This window comes from Trichoplusia ni, chromosome 11 (assembly GCF_003590095.1).
Source record: "Trichoplusia ni isolate ovarian cell line Hi5 chromosome 11, tn1, whole genome shotgun sequence".
Classification (NCBI taxonomy): Eukaryota; Metazoa; Arthropoda; class Insecta; order Lepidoptera; family Noctuidae; genus Trichoplusia; species Trichoplusia ni.
In genome coordinates, this window is record NC_039488.1 from 12266528 (window position 1) to 12288874 (window position 22347).

Consider the following 22347-nt stretch of genomic DNA (forward strand, 5'->3'; position numbering starts at 1 on the left):
TTGAACGCGCTAATCTCAGGAACTACTGGTCCAAATTGAAAAAATATTTTTGTGTTGAATAGACCATTAATCGAGGAAGGCTTTAGGCTATATAATATACCATCACGCTACGACTAATAGGAGCGAAGATACAAAATAAAATGTGAAAAAAGTAAGGCAGGTATAAATCATAACTTATATCTTCTACCCACGGGGACGAAGTCGCGGGCAACAGCTAGTTGAAAATAGTCCCACGGCAACACAAAATCGGGATAAAAACTCTTATCCTATGAGTTGGTCCTGGTCTGTGTATCAAGTTTTATCTAAATCCGTCCAAAAAACATCAATATATACAAACTTTTGCGTTTATAATATTAGTAAGTACCATTCTAAGTGTTAAACCAAACATCGCTTTCCTCGTGTTTTACTAAAAATTGAATTGCTTAAAATTTATTTTCAGTCATCTATTTACAAGTAGGTACTATAGTATTATTAAATGATGTAACGGTTTACTCACGCGTATTTATCGGGGTAGCTCGACTAGTTTCGGACCCAACCGGAGTCCTTAATCATGAGCAGACGCGGCGGGATCGCGAGTCGAACTGTCTAAATGTTTTCTTTTATATACTTATATATAGTATTATCTGATCTCTTGTATGATCAGATGAATGGAACGTGATTCTCTGTCTTCGTCCGTATAACAAAGGTTCGATATTAAACATTTCGTTCATATAAAGAGTCATTAAAGCAAAAACTCGTTTGTCTGATATGAATAAATTTGTTGCTTTTGATGGAACTGTATTATCTTTATGACTTTATTATATTAATGCGACAATGCTGACGATAAATATTGCATCCTTCATTTTTAAAGTTAACTAGCTGTTGCCCGCGACTTCGTCCCCGTGGGTAGAAGATATAAGTTATGATTTATACCTGCCCCGCTTTTTACATTTTCCATTGTATTTTCGCTACTATTAGTCGCAGCGTGATGGTTTATAGCCTAAAGCCTTCCTCGATGAATGGTCTATTCAACACAAAAAGAATTTTTCAATTTGGACCAGTAGTTCCTGAGATAAGCGCGATCAAACAAACAAACACACAAACTCTTCAGCTTTATATATTAGTATAGAAGATTAGATTTAAGTTTCTGTAAACAAGTTTAATCTTTTTTGTCGGTACGCATTGAAAAGTAACTGAAAATATTGTGTATTGCATTTTGTTTAGTAATTTGTATTTTTTTTTAATGTTCCGTTGACTAAACTATCCTTTAGGATGTTAAAATTTTAATACTGCTGCATTTGATTAGACTGGAAACCCCAAGCGATCAAGTACCTCTGTTTTACAAGGAGTAACTGGGTATCTTCCTCAATCCAGTTTCCTGGGCTACACGATACTCCTTAGGAAGACTGGTTGTCAAATTTTCTACCTTTTTACATAGCATAAAACAATAAAAATGTATAAAACAAACTCAAAATTAACGTACCATTTGAAATACGGAGGAACTCGTTATGCCATAGAAGGTAACCCATCCCCTCACCGACCGAATCAAACGTAGCTTAATTTATGATCGATCAACTTGTGCAACTACATCATGTATCATTTAAAAATACTAAACATCATTTGAGAGTTATTTCCTTAATTCGCGGATTTAATTTACTGTAATCCTGTATTTTTACTAAGCCCACCAATTAATCAAGTCGCTAATTAATTTATTACACATTACGCTACTCTGGAGTGCCCATCCATCATTCACGATAACAAGTTGCAAAATATTGTCACGGGACTGAATTAGATTTGATTTTAATTACCTACTCGTTTATGGGGAACGCAAAGAGGATGGTAGAAAATTTACAAGAATAGGAAAACGCATAATTGGTTACTTACACCAGCCGAAGCGATTGCAGATGGTATTGCTACTGGCAATAATGGGTTGGGTCCGAAACTTGTCGGGCTATCCCGATAAATATGCGTGAGTAACCCTTTTACTAAATAAATAATTATAAATCCACTTCACGACAGTTATTTTAAACTTTTCGGTTAAACAGATCACATTTTCACTGTAGATTTACTCCCGACTCTTTAAAGAGACTTTGATTAGTGTTACCGAAACTCGTGGCACCTGGCGAGAGTATCGCCTTGTTGCAAACTGTTAAGTGATTTATTTTCATAACGAAATAAATTCTTAGTTGACCAAACTACGAAAAACAATCCTAATTTAGAATCCAGACTAACAAAACAAAAATGAAAATAATTATAAATTAAATTATTTGGGTCACCAACCTCGCCTAACTTTTAGTTATTGTAATCCAACCAGAAGGTTCTATTCATCGGAATATGAACATTAACGGCCTATTATAATATTGTTACAAAGTTGATCGACCGCAATGTTTCGAAACAATTATACAGAGTTATACCAAACCATGGAGTACAGAGAAGTAAATGGAAGTGGCACCTCAGATACAGGCGCATGTTATTGTTGAGATATGGTGATCAACATTGGTTTATTCAGTGTCTGATTCTCGTGGCCCTCTAAAGACTGAAAAAAGAAAAATATACCGTAGTAAATTTTTTATACACACAATCATAACTTGCTTCACATTTTTTCAATAAATACTCTGGTGATGATGATGTGAGTACTTGGTGATACATCTTCCACAGCTTTATGTGTGCAGTTTTCCCATTAAATGTATCACTTATGTGAGGTTTTCGTCACCTATTTCAGTATTCGATGGCAGTAGGGCCGCTAGGGACGATTCCCTCCACTCATCTATGTTCTACGATACAGAGTTACACCAAGCAGTTACCAACCTATTTACCAAAAGGCATTGTACTTAGTTACTTCAGACATTTATTTAAGGCAGGTCGTTGAACTATGGAAGTCGAATTCTAGGAAAGTTTTTCATGAAAATTAGGAGTTGTGTAAATAGGTTCTAGTTGAATAAAGTTTTTTTTGTTGGTTTGAGTTGACGATGAAGCTGCTGTGAAGCCATAAATTTTATATTGTTACATGAGTAAATTCAACGATATCTTTCTTACTAGTGGCTCAGAGTATTGATATTTAAATTGATCTCTGATTATAGCCCTTTGCCTCGAGATTTTTGTGAATGATGTAGAATTTTGAGAACTTAGAGAAAAAAATTCCTTAAAAAAAACTATAAGTTGCTTCAATTAAATCAGCACAGTCGCTATTATGGAAACGAAACATTCCTGCTTGCAATTTAAAGTGCCACCACGCGTCTATAACGGCATAAATCCTTCTTTAAAAGCTAATACTTATTACAGGTTCTGGTAGGTGAGCCACTTTACCCAAAAACCCCCAAGTACTCTGATACAAGTAGTTCTTAAGCATGTGCACTCGATGTAATCCACCATTTTCTGTACCCTTAATCACTCAATACAACGTATATTCAAGTGTAAGTGGGCCACAAGCGGCAATAAACATTTTTATCGAGTTCTCCACTCATAAAAGCTGTATTTGCAACCGCCCAGCAAATACATTCCATTAATAATGCTCGTAAAGATGGCGATAGGAGAATAAAAGTGTTTTTTGTTGTTTCAATGAGAAGATGAAAGCTGGGGTAGTTTATTTAGTAGTGTACTGACGGTATCTGATGTTTTAAGGGCCTTTATTCTAGTTATTTCTAGTATAAACTATAAAATATTCACTAATCCTGAACAGTAATATTTTTCAAGGTAGTACTTCGAAATGATTTGAACACTAGCTGTTGCCCGCGACTTCGTCCCCGTGGGTAGAAGCTATGTTTATATTTATATTGAAGCTAAGTTATGATTTATACCTGCCCTGTTTTTTTTCCACATTTTCCATTGTATCTTCGCTCCTATTAGTCGCAGCGTGATGGTTTATAGCCTAAAGCCTTCCTCGATAAATGGTCTATTCAACACAAAAAGTGTTTTTCAATTTGGACCAGTAGTTCCTGAGATTAGCGCGTCAAAGAAACAAACAAACAATCAAACAAACAAACTCTTCAGCTTTATATATTAGTATAGATATAGATTTGGAGAATTAATTTACGCCATCGCCATCCTATTCCTCTTTGAAGTGCTATCAAATAATATTGTCTACATTATCCCTACTGCACCACACTCGAGTAAAGTCGCAGGTAATAGTATTATTTATCAGCACTTCAATAATAAATCTTCACCCTGTTTTACGACCTAGTGTGGCCTTAATAAAACTTCTCCTAAGACGGAGTACTGAAAAAATCTCGAAAAGCTTGCTCTACGGCAGTAGTTTTGTTAAAAGCTATTTTAAAATCAAACGGGGCAAGTTCTAAAACAAACTCTTCAATTTACAACTAATTAACAAAACACAGATATTAATAATTCATTTCGAAAACACCCTGACAATACCCTTCACTTTGTTAATACTGACAACAGTTTGGCATCGGATCATCAAACTATTAATTGAAATTGTAACTTATACCTTGTGGCTTAAAGTGGAAATTGCAGTAGTTGTTTTTACCGATAGCTGTCTATTTCCTCGGCCATTGCAAGAAACATCTGTATCTGTATTATTTAGAGGAAATGCTCCGAAATAACATTGGCAATCGCATTAATGGATGTGTTGGACATGGAGTGGAAACAATGGATGGTTCGGGCAATGTTATGGTTTCTCCAACTCGTATACCGTTACTTCGACCTGTAGCTTTTTTTTTACAAGACCGAGTGAGTAAATAAAGCTTATAATGGTTAATTCTCAGTACGGATGGATTCAATAACATATAAATGGTATTTCATATAAAAGACTGGGTTACATTCATTTCGTTACATAATTCAAAAGAGTAACTTTTCCAGTTGTTATGGATAATTTTTTTAAGAACTATTAGGTATTTATGTTCTTAAGTAACAAGATTTTATAGAAATTTAGACAGGTTTTACAATACGATTCGATCAGAACCGGAAGTCGGTAAGTTAATGAATACACGAATGAAATAAATGACGATTTAACGAAAAGAACATTTAATCGCAATCGTGAAAAATACTGATTTTCAAAAAAATAATGGGAAACTGTTATTAGACAGATTGAATAAAGAAGAGTTTGAGTAAAGACATCTACTAAACCCGACGCCTTCTAAATTCAGAAAGCCTTAAAAACTCCCTTCCGACACAAAAATAATATTTAGAATCAATTCCCAAGTTCCAAATGTTGGGGAATTAATCTCAATACGAGGGCTGTAAGATTGTGGAGCGAAAGGATTGAGGATTGCGCTTATTAATTAGCCCGCTTGATGGATCGGCGGGCGCCTTAATTAATCCAATTGTCGGTATCAAAGTCGCTGTGACGTACCTATGAAGGAAAGTGTGTTTTGAGGGATGGTTTCTCAGTTTTGGTAAATATTTTTCACGTAAAATGTACTAAAGGGTTGTCGTTGTATCTTAAAACTTCAGGTCTTTTAAGTATGGGACCCAAAACAACGGCACGTATAAAATAATTTATTTAATTATCACACTAATCTACCATTACAGGTTACTTAACCTAATGCGGTAGCTAGGACTAAACAAAGGTCTAAGTATTTATATGAACTAGGGTTTCTAAGATTGAATTATTATGCACATAGTTGCAGGTCTAAATTCCAGCAACTGTTTTAATATGTAATTTTGTGATAATTCTGATATGCATAGGCAATAAGTTAAACCTGGATTATAAGAACAATTCATGACGAAATCGAAATTTTACATTGAATCGATCGATCAATGCAGCCTATTAACGTTATAGAACTTTACAAGTACGTGCGTTACAATACTCAGCCCTCTGTGTTCTTTAGATTATTGAGAAATTTTACCAATGTTTCATAAGTTAATACCGGAAATGTTGCTGTTCACCTCTTCAGTAGCAAAAGACTGCGAACCACGTAACATATAACACTAGTATTATACCCGAAATCAGTTAAAAGCCTCTCAAGATTCGAAACTAAGTAATTATGTAATGGAGAGCACAAAATTAGGACCACACAATACACATGCATATCTCAAAATTCAGGCCAAAATTAACTTTACCTACAACAATAGCGTGTTGTAATCTATTCAGCACAACAGACGCACTTAATTATAATAAGACGAAAATGAACATGATGTGACAGTCGTCGGTTTGGAGAATAGATAGATAGATATCCATAGTAAAGATTGTGACATGAATAACACAGAAAGAAAAGGTTAACGACTCTCTACAATTATGAAAAAAAAGGATTCCTCAAGTGAGCAATGTATGGACGTATTAAGATTACACACATTACGTACGGTTATAATTTCATGTTGTTTTTTCATGAAATTATTAACCACATACTACATAGCGAGTTAGCAATTCAGTTTAGTCACCTTGTACTATCAGATGTCTCACTTATCGTTAAATTAACATACCAAATATGTAATTTATAAACACAATTTCTTTAATTAATGATTCCAATTTTGCAAATTAAACATGCATAGTTATTTAGCATAACGCTTAAGTATATACTATTTAATATAAAATTCGATGAAATTGATTGATAGAATCTTACTAAAAATACGACTTCAAAAAGAGGCAATAAACCAGGGGCCACAAACCTTTGATATCGAACAAAGAAAAATGTGTAAAACATGTTTCAGGTTCGACAACCGCAGTGGAATCGTTGAACGTTTTGGACGATACTTGACGCGACCTATTTTCAACTCTTGCCTTACGCTGTTTGATACGCGACTGATGCACTCAATGTTTGCCGCTGAAATCCACATTTTCATCCGTTTTTAATTGGCAGTTTTGAGTTTTTAAAGGTTTGTGATCTCTGACGTTAAACATGCTATAGGTTTATGATGTGTGTTGAGCTATATGCATACCTTTTGAATAGTATTACTTATCTCATTTGTTTAAAGAGATTTTAAAAATATTGGTCCTGAAAATCTTTTGTCTATTCAAAATTAATGAAATAATTTCCATTTTTTATCATCAAACCTATCCCATAAAGTTACATTCGCGATCCATTGCTATTTTACTATGCATGTAAACATAAACTTGTTTATACTCCGCAAACAGGTCGCGAATACACACACACACACACGTGTTTTGTAACAAAACATAAAATAACACAACAAAACATATTTCGGAACTGTGGGACACGTTTTGATCTTTTAAAACGTGCCAAGTACGGATTACGAATGAAATGAATAAGTAGCACAATGGTTCCGCATATGTAAGTAGCTGAACCTTAAAAATAAATCACAAAACCTTGACATGAAAATGAAAAATTAATAAAGAATAGCAATCAGACGGGCCTGTTGGTCTAGTGGTTAGTGACCCTGACTGCTATACCGGAGGTCGTGGGTTCGATTCCCGCCCAGGACAAATGTTGTGTGATGAGCATGATCATTTGTTCTAGTGTCTGGGTGTAATTTATGTATAATAACTATGTATGTAATTAGAAATATATAAGTAAGTTTATCAGTTGTCTGGTTACCATAACACAAGCTCTGCTTAGCTTGGGATCAGATAACCGTGTGTGAGTTGTCCCAGGGTATTTCTCCTGAGACCTAAATACTACTTTCTAAAGTAAGATTTTGAAGTTAAAAAACCAGACAGCGCAAGATACGGTATAGAGAGATAGTTTTGTAGCCCCCAGAATAAATTATATTGTTTAATTGTGGCAGGTAAGATGTTAAATCAATAAAATTTACTCTTTTTGAATTATGTACTGCAATAACAATTTTATTTATCTAAATAGTGAAATAATAATTGAGATTGAGATTGAGAAGTAAAGCATTTCTTAAACGACCCTGTCTTAAAAGACAACAGAACAGTTTTAATATACTAGATGCTAAATTAATGTGCTTTTGTCGTGAATTTAATTCCCAGGAAATTAACAGAATCTTATTTAGGATTTTCCTTTTTTTAAGCAAAAAAATCGCAATAATATGTATCTCACTGTTTATTAAAATAAAACACAAGCTTTCAGCTTTTCCACTGCAATATGAAGCACTATTAGTCGCTTACATTTGAGCACTTTCCTTAAGCAATTATTTTCGGAACAAGGACATGATACAAAAGAAAAAATGTTTTTTACAAACACGACACGCTTTGTGCCGGAAAGGGATTAAGCCTTTGACTGTAGAACCCTAAAAAAATATAAGCCTTCGAAATAGCGCCTACCGGGATTAGTGTAAAGGTGGTTCACACTTGTTTATATGCAAGAATTATTGTAGAAGTCGGTATTATGAAGTATATATGCGTATATGTACCATTGGACATGTACAGTAGCGTATGACCGATCACACATACTTATTTAAATGATACTAGCTGGTGCCCGCGACTTCGTCCCCGTGGGTAGAAGATATAAGTTATTATTTATACCTGCCCTGTTTTTTTTACATTTTCCATTGTATGTTCGCTCCTATTAGTCGCAGCATGATGGTTTATAGCCTAAAGCCTTCCTCGATGAATGGTCTATTCAACACAAAATAATTTTTCAATTTGGATCAGTAGTTCCTGAGATTAGCGCGTTCAAACAAACAAACAAATAATCAAACAAACTCTTCAGCTTTATATATTAGTATAGATATGTAGGTACATTAGCAAGAATATAACATCACAATCTGCAAAACTTCTGGATTATTCTAATATCATTTTCGCGTCTCGAGCAAAAACCAAAACCAGTGTAAATTCTTTTTCTATTAATCCTCCCATCTTAACGGCAAAAGAATGAGAATCAACCAGCGAGGCTCAGCTAGTGCTCTCACATATATAAACAAGCCTTAATTCCTTCTACCGTGTATAAACGGGTTAAAAGTAACCGCCTATAAAAATACACTTATGTTGCTTGGCAAGAAAACAAGGCTTATTTTTCATTTCAGAAGCGTTCCCTTGGTTATTTCTGCCTTATGTTTTTCCTGTATGAGAAGTTTGTATTTTTATATTTGTTTGTTTCTTACAAATGAGTGACGTAATACATGTGGACAAGAGTTGGGAAAGATAAGACACGTGCTTGTTTACAGATGTTGAACTTTTGTTAAATAAAGAAGGAAATTGAAACTTTAAAGAACAGATTTGTAATCTGTTCTTTAACAAAACAATGTCCAATATTCCTGTAGCGGATGTGTTATTCTGCGTTACATTGTTCTCTAATGATACAATTTCAATGTAAAATGAATTATTGACGGAGTAGGCATATGATATAGTGGATGTTTATGCCACTAATACAATAGGGATGACGACTGGGTTTAAAAAGAAAAAATCTCATTAGTCCCTCAGTTAGATAATTGAAAAGTATGAGACACGTATTTTTTCCTTTTTCAGAAAAACTGGAATTGACAAAGATTAACTGCTTTAAAGTTTAGGAGAGGGGGCTTATGACGTAACGATATGGTAAAATTTATACATAATCGTGACGTCACGCGTAAGTTTCATTCACTATAATTTGGTGAATTTATGTTTGTGGGAAAAATTTAAAAATACGTATCCATTATTATACAAAAAACTACAAGAAGGACACAGCAAAAAAAAAATTGTCGTCATCCCTATTACTGAAAACGAAACCTGATCTGTCAGGATTCATGTTTTTGTAAATAAAATTGAGTAACTGAGTTGATTATTTTATATTTCGGACAATGAAATTCAAAATAACAATGCATTCCTTAAAAAAACGATCTCAAATAAAAAATAATGGTTGTATGAATTATGAACACAAAAATAAAGGCTTATAAAAATTGGAACGCAAAATAGATGTGAAAAATTGGTGCTACAAATACTGGTATTTCTGTTGAAATTTCTGCAAATTCGAAATGGGTACTCATTCGTCCCTTTTGATCGGTTTATTATAGCAGCTATTCAGAGGTCTTACTACCACATTTTAATATGAAACTGTTGTGGTTGAGGAAGGGAGATGATGCTAGATGGCGTAGATCGCCGTCTCGCTTTAACAACGTCAAAAAAGTTTTGCTTTAAAGGCGTAGTGGCAGGCCCCCAGGTTTGCGTTTAGTATGGACATCGCGATTTATTCGAAGTTTTATTAAAACCTCCATGATATTCATATTATACGGTTATTACGGGGATTTGTTAAGGACCCCCGTTTGAATCGGGACTCACATTTTAAAGTTGTTTTTATTCGATATGGCGTTTGATTCCTAAGCTCTCGGATTGAAAAATCAAAAGCTATTTTTTAAATGATACACGGTTGTTGAATTTTATTATTTATAGTAAAATATAGCGACATTGTGTAATATGAATTTTATCAACCGACTTCCAAAATGAGGAGGTTCGTAATTCGTTTGTAATTTTTGTTTGTAACCTTAGAACTTAGGCGATTTTGATGATTCTTCTGACGCGGAATCGTTGTCATTTGGTCCATAAAAATATAATTAAGTTTGACTCAATTTAAATTGATTTCGGTAGTTTGTTATTATGAAAATAATACCATAAACACCACGCTAATCTCATTCACAACCATTACATATACTCCAGTATAAACCAGTTCTGTCATTCTACAAATGTACTAACATTTTACGAAACCAAACCCCTAACTGTTATATACAACAGTTATTAACTACTGCGGAACCGTTACATATTATAACAGTTACATTTAGTGCTAAAGTTGTGTTGCACACTATAAATTCCCATTTAGTTGAGTACCAAATGCGTGTGTATAAATGGTACTACCATATTAGTTTGGTTTAACTGCAAATGTGACTAAAAATAAAAAGTATTTATGTATTTTTATTTTTATAGTAACTATCGTGAGACTGGTTCATTATTAAATGATGTCACAATTTGCTCACGCGTGAGTGTAACCCTTTCATTCATTTTTATGTAGGATAATTATAAAAGCTTAAATGCTTTGTCGATTTACGAAAAAAAATATATTTTCTCTACATTTAAAAGACCCTTGTCATCATTAAGGGTTGTCAACGGAAGCTGAAAAAAATAATTGATTAACTTGGCCTATTATCGAACTATGAATAAGTAATTTGTTTTACATACATAGTTCCTATTCCCAAATATATTTTAGTAACTCAAGATTCGACGTAATATATAGATCTGCTCTTCTCAATAACCTATTTATATCGAGTTATATCTTTGAAAAAGCTGACTTTAACATCCCTCTTTCACCATGCCATCAAGATAGTACTATAGATAGGATCGCCGCGTCACTGGCCGCAGCTCGCGAGCTATTGATTCGATCAATCGTTTATCTCACAAAGTGCTCATGTGATTTTAATCGATTCATTTCACACAGGCCACACGATTGCTCTCAGTAGTGCCAACCATTATTAGTTTTCTAGGGTTGGCAAACTTCTGCGCTACTAATAAAGTTTCTTCAATAAAACTCCCAAAGATGGTAACTATTATGTTAATGTGACAATATTAAAACGGCCATGCATAATAACTTAAAAGACTGAAGTTAACAAATTATAATATTTTATAATTCGCAAAACTTTCTTTAATATTCAAACTTGTTTGAGATCAAATAAAAGCGATGGATTTTCTATTTGATATAACTTTTTGAATCACAATTTAAATTCAGAACGCAGCATGAAGTCTGGCACTAAATAATTAAATGAATGTCATATTTTGCAATGAAAATTCTTTGACTCGAAGACTCAGCGTGTCAACGTATTTTATGGCATAATTTAAAATTAAAAACCAAAGTTCAATAATATCTCCATAATAATATTAGAATGCATATAATTTAAAACATAATTTAGATACAAAATTCAATACTAAAATTCTAAATCTATATATATAAAAATCAATGCCACTTTTCGTTGTAATTCCATAACTCAAGAACGGGCTCACCTATCCAAACCAAATGCTTAGGATTTGGTCGGCATATTTAGTAGATGGTTTATGTGAAGTTTGCACAAAATCGGTCGAGCGGTTCCTCATTTGTCACATTTTTTGTAATAAATGAATTCAATAGAAACTTTTTTCACAGAAACTTTTTTGAAGTTTTGTTGACAGGACAAGCACGTTGTTATGTCATTCATGCCGTCAATTCATTTTGGACGTGGTTTGATTAAATCATATTATCAGCGATAAATTTCTTTTCACATAATTGCATTTGCAGTGCATTCATACAAACGGTGAGTCCTGAATTTATGTATACTTTTCTAAGTTGCCGTATATGATTTCACATGGCATCATATGCGACAGCTTCTTGGGAATTTGTTTTTTTTTTGTTCTAATTTTTTTTTTCGATTTTTAAGCGAAAACCTATGTGCATACGGGAAAAATGCCACCAGCCAGACGAGCAAATATAGGTCGGCGAACGCGTAATGCAAATGATGTGGCATTACTAAGACGATCACAGACTGCAGATGAACGCGCACAAGCTAATGCATCGCAGCGTGAACGTAATGCACGCAATAGATTTGTTAACCCAGTACCTGTACTGAATCTTGCACGGCCATCACGAATACGTCGTGCTGTTTTGGCTGAAATGATGCGTGCTGCTTTTAATTACAACAGTCAGATTGATTATAGTATGTATGGATACATTGGAATGATGGACGCAATATGTCCACATTGTGATGCGGCTAACTTTCGAGGTGAAACACCCGGCATGTGTTGTGCTAATGGCAAAGTGAGATTGCCAGCATTAGAAACTCCACCCGAACCATTGTATTCATTTATTTTTGGGACATCGCAAGCGTCGAAGCACTTTCTGAGTCATATTCAACAATACAATTCGGCATTTCAAATGACTTCTTTTGGTGCAACTAAAATTATTAGAGATAATTTTATGCCGACGTTTAAGGTAAATACTTCAACAGGATTATTCCATGTTTGTATCAATCTGAAGCATAAAGTATATTTAAAAAAAAACTGATATAAGATTTACCTAAAATTGTATACAGATTCAGGGCCAGATTTATCATCAAGCTGGTTCGTTATTGCCATACCCCGACGCTGATCATCAATTTTTGCAAATTTATTTTATTGGTGATGAAAATCGTGAATCGGATCAACGTTGTGCAATTGTTTCGAATACAAGACGAGAAATTATTCGTGAGCTACAAAGGTTTTTCCATCAGCATAACGCATTAGTTCAATTGTTTAAAATTTCTCTCGATCGTATGCCAACTGATAATCACAAAATCGTAATAAGAGCTGATAGAACACCTTTTGGAGAGCATGCAAGGCGATTTAATGCACCAACAATTGATGAGGTTGCAATTGTAATTCTTGGTGATCAGTTTCAATCCCGTGATATTGTACTTCATCGTAGAAATGAGCAATTGCAACGTGTTTCGGAACTTCATCGTAGTTACGATGCACTACAGTACCCAATATTGCATTGGAAAGGTGACGATGGTTACCATATCAATATACCAATGATTGATCCACGAACAGGTAAATAAATGACCTATTTTTAGTGTGTTGACATTTCATTTCTACAACTTTCTAAAGTCACATTTTGTAATTATTATCAGGTCTACATATACAGAAAAAAGTTAGTGCCATGAATTTTTATTCGTATCGATTGATGATTCGTCCACAAGAACAAAATTATATCTTAAAATGTGGTAAACTATATCATCAGTACATCGTTGATATGTATGCCAAAATAGAGACTGAACGTCTTAATTTTATTCGTTTCAACCAAGCAAAATTAAGATCCGAAGAATATATTCATTTGCAAGATGCGATAGCGAATGATGCTAATGTTAATGACATCGGACGTTTAACTATATTGCCATCTTCGTATATTGGTAGCCCACGGCATATGAACGAATATGCACAAGACGCAATGTCTTATGTACGAAAATACGGTCGACCGGATCTGTTCATTACATTTACATGTAATCCGCAGTGGGATGACATCAAGAACAATTTATTTGAAGGCCAGTCGACAACTGATCGTCATGACATTACAGCACGTGTTTTTCGGCGAAAATTGACAGCACTTATGGATTTAATTGTGAAATTAAGTGTATTTGGAGAGGTGCGTTGCCATATGTACTCAATCGAATGGCAAAAAAGGGGATTGCCGCACGCACATATATTAATTTGGCTGGTAAATAAAATAACTCCGGATCAAATCGATAACGTTATATCAGGTGAAATTCCTGATCAAACTGTTGATCCTGAGTTATTTGATGTTGTCGTTAAAAACATGATACATGGTCCGTGCGGTGAACTAAATATGAATTCGCCATGTATGATTGATGGAAAGTGTTCGAAACGATACCCAAGACAATTGACTTCAGACACAATAACGGGCAATGACGGATATCCGTTGTATAGACGTAGATCACCTAATGATAATGGCAAAACGGCAAACATTAGAATGCGTAACCAGGACGTTGAAGTTGATAATCGTTGGGTGGTTCCGTATTGTCCATTATTATCGAAAATATTCAAGGCTCATATAAATGTGGAGTATTGTAATTCAGTCAAATCCATTAAATATATTTGCAAGTATGTAAATAAAGGGAGCGATATGGCTGTTTTCGGTGTAGCTGGTGATAATAGAAATGATGAAATTACTCAGTATCAACTGGGGCGCTATATTAGTAGTAATGAAGCTGTCTGGAGGATTCTGTCGTTTCCAATGCACGAAAGACATCCTGTGGTTGTTCACTTAGCTGTGCATCTTGAGAATGGCCAACGTATTTATTTTAATGAAGCAAATGCATTGGAAAGAGCAGCACACCCACCAGCGACTACGTTGACAGCTTTTTTCAAATTATGCGAAACTGATACATTTGCTAGAAATTTGTTATATTCCGAAGTGCCTCAGTACTATACATGGAATGTGTCTTCAAAAAAATTTCAAAGACGTAAACAAGGAACAGCAGTCGATGGGCATTCAAGCATTTTCAAAACAGATGCAATTGGGAGAATGTATACAGTACATCCAAACAATGCTGAGTGTTTTTATTTGCGATTGCTATTAGTTAACGTCAATGGCCCAAAATCATTTCAAGAATTAAGAACAGTCGACGGTCATTTGTGTCAAACATATCGTGAAGCATGTCAACTCTTGCATTTGTTGGAGGATGATGCACATTGGGATTCAACACTTAATGATGCATCTACGTCAGCTCATCCACAACAAATACGAATGCTATTTGCCATTATATTATCGACATGTATGCCATCAAATCCACTTGAATTATGGAACAAATATAAAAATTATATGGCAGAAGATATTTTAATTCGTATGCGTCATCATGCAAGAAATCCTGATTTGTTGATTACCTTGGAAATGTGCAACGAAGCTTTGATAATAATTGAAGATATATGTCTAACGATTGCAAATAAAGCATTAGTACAATTGGGTATGACCGCACCAAATCGTCCCATGCATGATTTGTTTGATCGTGAATTGCAACGTGAGCAGGAATTCAACTGTAATGATTTGCGTTTATTTGTACAATCGAATATAACCAAATTAAATATTCAGCAAAAACATGTATATGATACAATCATGCAAGCCGTTTCCAATAATGCAGGTGGATTATATTTTTTGGATGCACCTGGTGGCACAGGTAAAACGTTCGTTATATCATTGATTTTAGCGACTATTCGATCAGATCAGAAAATTGCACTAGCACTTGCATCTTCGGGAATTGCTGCTACATTATTAGAAGGTGGTCGGACCGCACACTCTGCATTAAAATTGCCATTGAATGTGTGAAAAGGAGAAGTTGTTTTGATACCGCGTATACCTATGATTCCAACTGATATGCCTTTTGAGTTCAAACGTTTACAATATCCTGTGCGTTTATCATTTGCGATGTCCATCAACAAGGCCCAAGGTCAAACACTTCACGTTTGTGGTGTGAATTTGGAGGAACATTGTTTTTCACATGGCCAGTTATATGTTGCCTGTTCCAGAGTCGGTACCCCCAGCCGTTTGTTTATTTATGCTCAAAATGGAAAAACAAAAAATATTGTTTATCCAAATGTTTTGGATTAAGTGTGTTGTAAATAGCTAGCAATTGATTTCGATTTTAAATAAAATATTTTTTTGATTAAATAAATGAATTTGATGTTCCGATTTGTTTATTTTATTTCACTTTATACGTAGCGAAGCACGTACCGGGCCGCTAGTATTCAAATATTTTTAATCAACTGACATGTTTGAATGAACGGTTTTCACTGATTCGTCTGCTAAATATTTCTATATTTCATATTTACGAGATGAAACGGGTGGGAAATTGGGGTAATTTTACTTTTTTTTCGCCCGTTTTAGATGTAGTTTCCTACATCCTGGTACGGGAATTGGTTATCAATAACTTTTAATCATTTAAACAACACCAACCACAGAAATACTTCCAACATTTCAAATATTGCCAATGAGTGAGTTACTAAAATGTGCAGTGTTTTTTTCAATTTTAAATATATAATAAACATTGACTAATAACAGCTTAATTTCACTGTTCGTATAGAATTTCATTTCTAGCAACTCAAAATGCCAAAATAAATCATGATACCATTATTATAATTCAGTAGAGAATCATTTTCTAACTCAAGGTTTAAGTTTCAAACAAGATATTACAGAAACAAGTATCAAATTAATTAATTTTCAAATTGCATGATCTCTTCGGTAACAAATCGTAAATTATAAGGCTTCGACCCTTGGTACACAACGAGTTTGATTGTAGGACGTCCTCAGGCACGGTGGAGTGATGATCTGCGCAAGATGGCTGGCAAGAGCTGGATGCGAGCAGCCGAAGATAGGTCTCGATGGCGTGCAATTGGGGAGGCCTATGTCAAAGGCAGAAAAGTTATGTAAAACGCACACTTTTTTAAGACAACAAATGATAAAACATATTTAACCTGAGGCATGCTGACACAAATACAAGTTGTTCAATTTGTCCCCAGATAATTAACATGGCCTCATTGTTAAATCTTATTAATGCCCGCTTTTAACTGGCAGCACAAAGATAACGTCTTCGCAACCTATTAAAAGAGACACAGATAAAAAACAAACAAAAATGTCAACAAAATTTACTTTAATTCCAGAAGATTAAACTCGAAAAAAGTAGCAATTATTTTGTCTTTCATTTAAATACGGAAGGCAATCAGGAAACTTTTCGACTTGCTATAATTATACCTTGACTACAAATTTCCATGCTTAACATCAGCTTAACTCTCGTTTCTCTTGTGTTGTGCTAATAAGGTTTATAATTGATTGTTTTTTACTTTGTTGGATGTAAAGCTAAGTTTGTGTACGTCACTCATTATTTCCCTGACATTTGTGTGACAAATATCGTAACAATGTCAGACGATATCAAGTATTTGTTTGTGCGAGTAATTGCTATTTTATTTTCCCTTATTTTTTTTCTCGTGAAAATTAATGGTCTATAATTTTCTGTTCATCATAAAGTATGTAAACGGACAGTAAACGTTAAGTTAACGAGATTGTTTGGAATATACTATACACTATCCATAATGACACTAATTTAAATTTGCCAACGTAATCACTAACTACTGGCTACGGTATGGTACCTGATGAGATAAGACTTATTTGATAAAGACATCTCACAGAAGTAACAAAGTACCTACTAAGCAGTAGTGACATTGGTACTTTGCCAAGAATCTGCACCTCGTACATACTTTCATGCAAGGACACTACGACAAAAACATTGTGAAGAAACCTGGATTACAAATATTGGAAACTGAATCCGCAGTAAGCTAGTATGGTGATCAATGCTCAAACCATCCCGACTTGGCAGTTGGCTGTGGACAAAAGTGACACATTTGTTAGCTGGTCTTATGACTATATGAAGGTTTACAACGCATTGCCATACACCGACACAAAAACCCAGATGACGTAGCACAGTGGTTCAGGTTTAGTCAGCAAGAGTCTGACACCATCCATTTCCTCCCCAAGGAATTGGGTGAGCAAGAGGATACCCCCGCCTTTAAAAAAGGTGGTCTTATGATAAGCGGAAAGTTTTTTGTTACGGAATCATAAATCTCATTTTTTTGGAATGGGTTATTAATATTAAACCTTATCAAACACTTGTCAAACCTCAACTCTTAGTTGATACCTATTCCCTAAAGACTTGCAAAAAATATAAGTTAGTTCCTATATTTCGAACTGCATCCACTATTACGCAAACGGTCAGGGAAAATGAACTGCAAAATTCTAAAGGTGCACCAATATTATATCCGGCATTGGTATACGAGTTCGGAATAACGGAAAAACGAGCAAGTATCTCAATGAAATCACCTTTCACGGGTAGTCGCTTTTACGATACTGTAATTTGCTGATACAGTGGTTCGTCGAAAACATTTTTCGTGCAATTGCAAATCTCTTGCTAAATAAGATATGGTTCTAAACTATGTTATTAAATATACGTTATATTTATTTTTAGCTTTTTTTTGTTGACATTTATTCAATCTTTGTTTTTGGGATAGCATAATTAGTTCGGACCCAACTGCAATCCTTATTCACGACCATGTACCGACGTAATTCGACATGCTTTAGAAGTGTGTTGGGTGCAGAGAACATGCAATTTTTTCGCATTATAGTAAAGCACTAATTTTACTAACCTATATTTAAAAATTAAATAATGGAGGTTATTATAACTGAAATGGCTACGACAAAAATACTTTAATTGACTGTGCTAAAAAATTAACATTTGAAAGCATAAGCTTTTATGCCATGCAAGAAAATGCTTAGTTTAAATAATATTTGAATAATTAGGTTAATAAGTAAGCAATTATCCTATACAATTATTTTTGCATTGCATACTAATTTTCATTAGACCTGTATAATTGCATGAAGTTAAACGCAATTATTATTTTTTGCCGTTGTATTTTAAAATTTAAAGTATCACATTCTGTTTAAATGGCACTAAACACTAAATGTGTAATTATTTGGAAGGTAAATATTTAATTGTAATCGAGATTTCTTGCTACAAGCATATGTGAAACCAAAAAAAAAATGCTTCCAAGTGTTGAGGTGATTCGAAGATAGGTACTTGAAGTAGGACAATTATTACACGCGTTTTTTAAATACAACTTTTTTGCCTGGAGATTGTAAAATTTCACCTTAAACTACCGCGCTTTTATTGTGCCAGTCACTTGCACGTGGACCTGAAACGTGAGAAATAAAAGACATGATAAAAGATAAATGTCACTAAACTAGCCGTTATGGGTACAGGGAAAAAGGTCTTTACGTGTAACAAAATATCAATGATTCACTGAAACGATGGAAGAGTTCAAACAATCTGTAATGAAGTTATCATTAGGTATTGGTTGTTTGAGTACTTTCAAGATATTTCTAGGAATTGATAAGGAATATTCCTTCCTTGTCCATATTATTGGAAAACGTAGGTAAGTGGTCAGTTCGTGAAAAAGAAGAAATAAAGATGAATTAAACCTTAGCAACCCAATATATGCAATATATAGCAATGTATGAAATCTGGGGCGTAAAAGAGCATTCTTTTACGCCCCAGATTTCATACATTGCTTACAAAGTATGAAATTTTACAGTTTTTCAAGCGCTTTATAAGATAATTTGATATTTATTATACTTAAAATTTATCGAAAACAAAATTTGTTTTATATGGGATATGCTGCAACAGAACTTCTTGCACGCGCAAGCATCGACTTCCAAAAAATACTTGATAAAAATCACACTTGTAAATAAAATATAAGAGATCATAACAACATTTTAGCCAACCAAAACTACAAGTACCATCTGCGATCACAAGAAACATGTCGATTATACAAAAACATGGCTGAATACGGCAAACGTTTTTCGCGCCAAATGGCCCCAGTGGGCATGAGTCGGCATTCGTTCTCCCAAAGATTGTGCTATCACTGCGTTTGCAGCTATCTGTTAAAATAAGACAAATATCCCGTCGATAAGCCTATAATGACTGTCGGAAATGTTTTTTGGTCATTAATTGTATTTCGATAAAGATTTGTATGTCCGTTTTCTTTGTAATTTTTGTTTTAATGACTACATAGTAGCAACGAGTATTGATGATCTTGGTCGTTTACTTGTGTTTCGGCAATTTCAGGTGTCGATACTTGATTTCTCAAGGTTCTTAGGGTTCCACACCTCCATAAAGGAAAAAATGGAATCATCTTAAGCTCATTTTTTTTTGTTTTTCAGTTTGTCTGTCTTTTCCTCGTCTCCTCATAAAATTTTGACTTCATACCTTCCAGTTCTCAGCTGTTTTTAAGAAAAAGAAATCAAACTTCTATGCATATAATCAAAGGCATAGAATCGAATTCGAACTTACTACCTAGCTATAGGTTTATACAGAGCCCTTAGTGGATTATTGAATGATTAATGAATTGGGAAATCACAATTTTTTCTAAGCCGACTTTGCCAGATGCACCTTCAAACCATCATTTTTCTGTACGAATTGTACAATTTCCGACCTACTGAACCCGAATAGACTCTTGTAGGGCGATCAAACGCAGCTACAAATTATCCTTCCAACCACAAATACATCAGCCTTCAGTATTTGATTCACCCAATTTGTTAACAAGACAAATTGCCTATTGTTACCAAGTGTACCGCGCTATTTGTTAAGAATTTAATGTAAGGACTGTTTTCTGTTGCTTTCCCTTGTTAAATGTTATTTACGCTTTACGTTTGTGATATACGAGAGCTACGTCTGAGATAATTGTGATTTGATTTTGTTGTAAAGAAACACTTAGTGATTTATTTGTTAGGTACCTCAGCCTAAAACGAATATTTTCAAGTTTTCAGTACGTACGTTATACATATTTTGTTACATTTTTGTGAATAAAAGGTTAAAAAGCACGTAGCATCACATAACTATAATTAATGAATTAATTATAATTGCCATGTTCCAATGGACAGCTTCTTAACAAGAAATGTATTTCTTTAAACAATTACAGGTATTTTATCGGTTACTGTCCATTATAGATCATGTAACCTCAAAAAGAAAAACCTTGCTCGTATAAGAAAAATACGATCCATCGAAAATATTGTGTCGTCCAAACATGAGAGACATTCCAAACTACGTTAAAGGAATTTGTCGAAAAAAGGGAAGGTAAAGTTGTTCGGAAACTACATATTTCTCTTTGACGAGGAAGTCGTTTTGCTGTAATGGGTAACATCAATCGCTGGTACGTACTTCTATTAATCATTATTATCGTTTGCCTCGTCGATCAATGAATGTGCTAAAAACATACTTTTGTATCTTAACACTTCCTTAAAAACGTTTTAATGTTTTAAGACACTAAGCTGACACAGGTTTTAAACATAAAATAATTTGAACAAATTTACTGAGAGACATAAATCGCTCGTATCTAAATTAATGTAATGACGTAGAAGAGTAAATTTATAAGGTTGAAAAAGGTAATTTTTCGCGATTCTACTCATTTTTTTTTGCGTTGTTTATACAACGAAAAATGAGGATTCTACTTAACATGGGATATTGGCACAACATTACCCTACAGCCAATAGGAGCGGGCGGATTCTTCGAGGTACCGCGGACATCGGCTAGTTGTCACACTACCACGTCACGCGTTCGTAGGTTTGAAATAGGACTCTAATATCGTGTTAGTAATGCTATATCAATGTTTCAATACTCATTATTTTACCGCCTCGATTGAAATGAAACAAACATAATTCGAATAAAAAATAAAACTGAATTTCATTCCCATTTACGCATAATATCGTATGAGCCCCGCAATAATATCGTTTGTTGCTATAGCCTTGCATACATCACAAAGGAGCCAAATTGATTTTATAAAACCAATTATAACGTTCACACGGAGCGATTTGCAATTAATTTGTATGCTCAATTGAATTTGATTCAATTATTAAAATTGAATTTTGAAGATTCAATTCTTTTTCAATTGATTCGTGTTTGGAATAAAAATTCGGTTTGTTTTGTTTGCTGAATGGTAACCATGTTGGCTATTAATGAACTGACGCTGAAACAAAATTGGCGAAATTGATTTTTATTGAGTGTTGGAGTATTTACCTTTAAGTAAAACAATGAGAGCATGTGATTTTTACGAAATTGTTTAAATTGATTACTTGTGTAAACACATTTTTTTCCTATAAACTCCAATCAATTAATTCGTTGCAATAAGGCGAAGTCCATATCTATTTATTAAGTGAAAGGTGAAGGGTCTCCAATAATGATCGATCGTATCTTATCATATTTAGAAAAATCTAAATATACAAGTGCCTATACCCAATTTTTTTCTCTGCCTCTACCTTTGTTATGCTTATCGCTCTTTCTCATATTTTAAAATAAAACTTGTTTATTAAACCCCATGTTTTCCACCCTTACAACAAAATAGGTTTTCATAATTTTAATCCAGGTCGCTATAACATGCATCACGAGACAGGAAATTGTGTGATTTACCGTATAAATAGTAAATAGTAATTAATACTTCAATTCGTTTGCAATTAAATTGCTTTTACA

At 34.1% G+C, this 22347-nt stretch overlaps 1 protein-coding gene across 2 annotated transcripts; it reads left to right on the forward strand.

Annotated features, from left to right (window-relative positions):
• Positions 1–11940: 11940 nt before the first annotated feature.
• Positions 11941–15605, forward strand: LOC113498897. 2 transcript variants are annotated; one of them, XM_026879084.1, is made up of 3 exons: positions 11941–12719; positions 12820–13315; positions 13396–15605. In XM_026879084.1, the coding sequence occupies exons 1-3, from the start codon at positions 12195–12197 to the stop codon at positions 15603–15605; spliced, it is 3231 nt and encodes a 1076-aa protein (XP_026734885.1). In that variant the 5' UTR covers positions 11941–12194. The 2 variants fall into 2 exon arrangements, with proteins under 2 accessions (XP_026734885.1, XP_026734886.1); XM_026879085.1 differs by having other exon boundaries at positions 12820–13474.
• The last annotated feature ends 6742 nt before the right edge of the window (positions 15606–22347 follow it).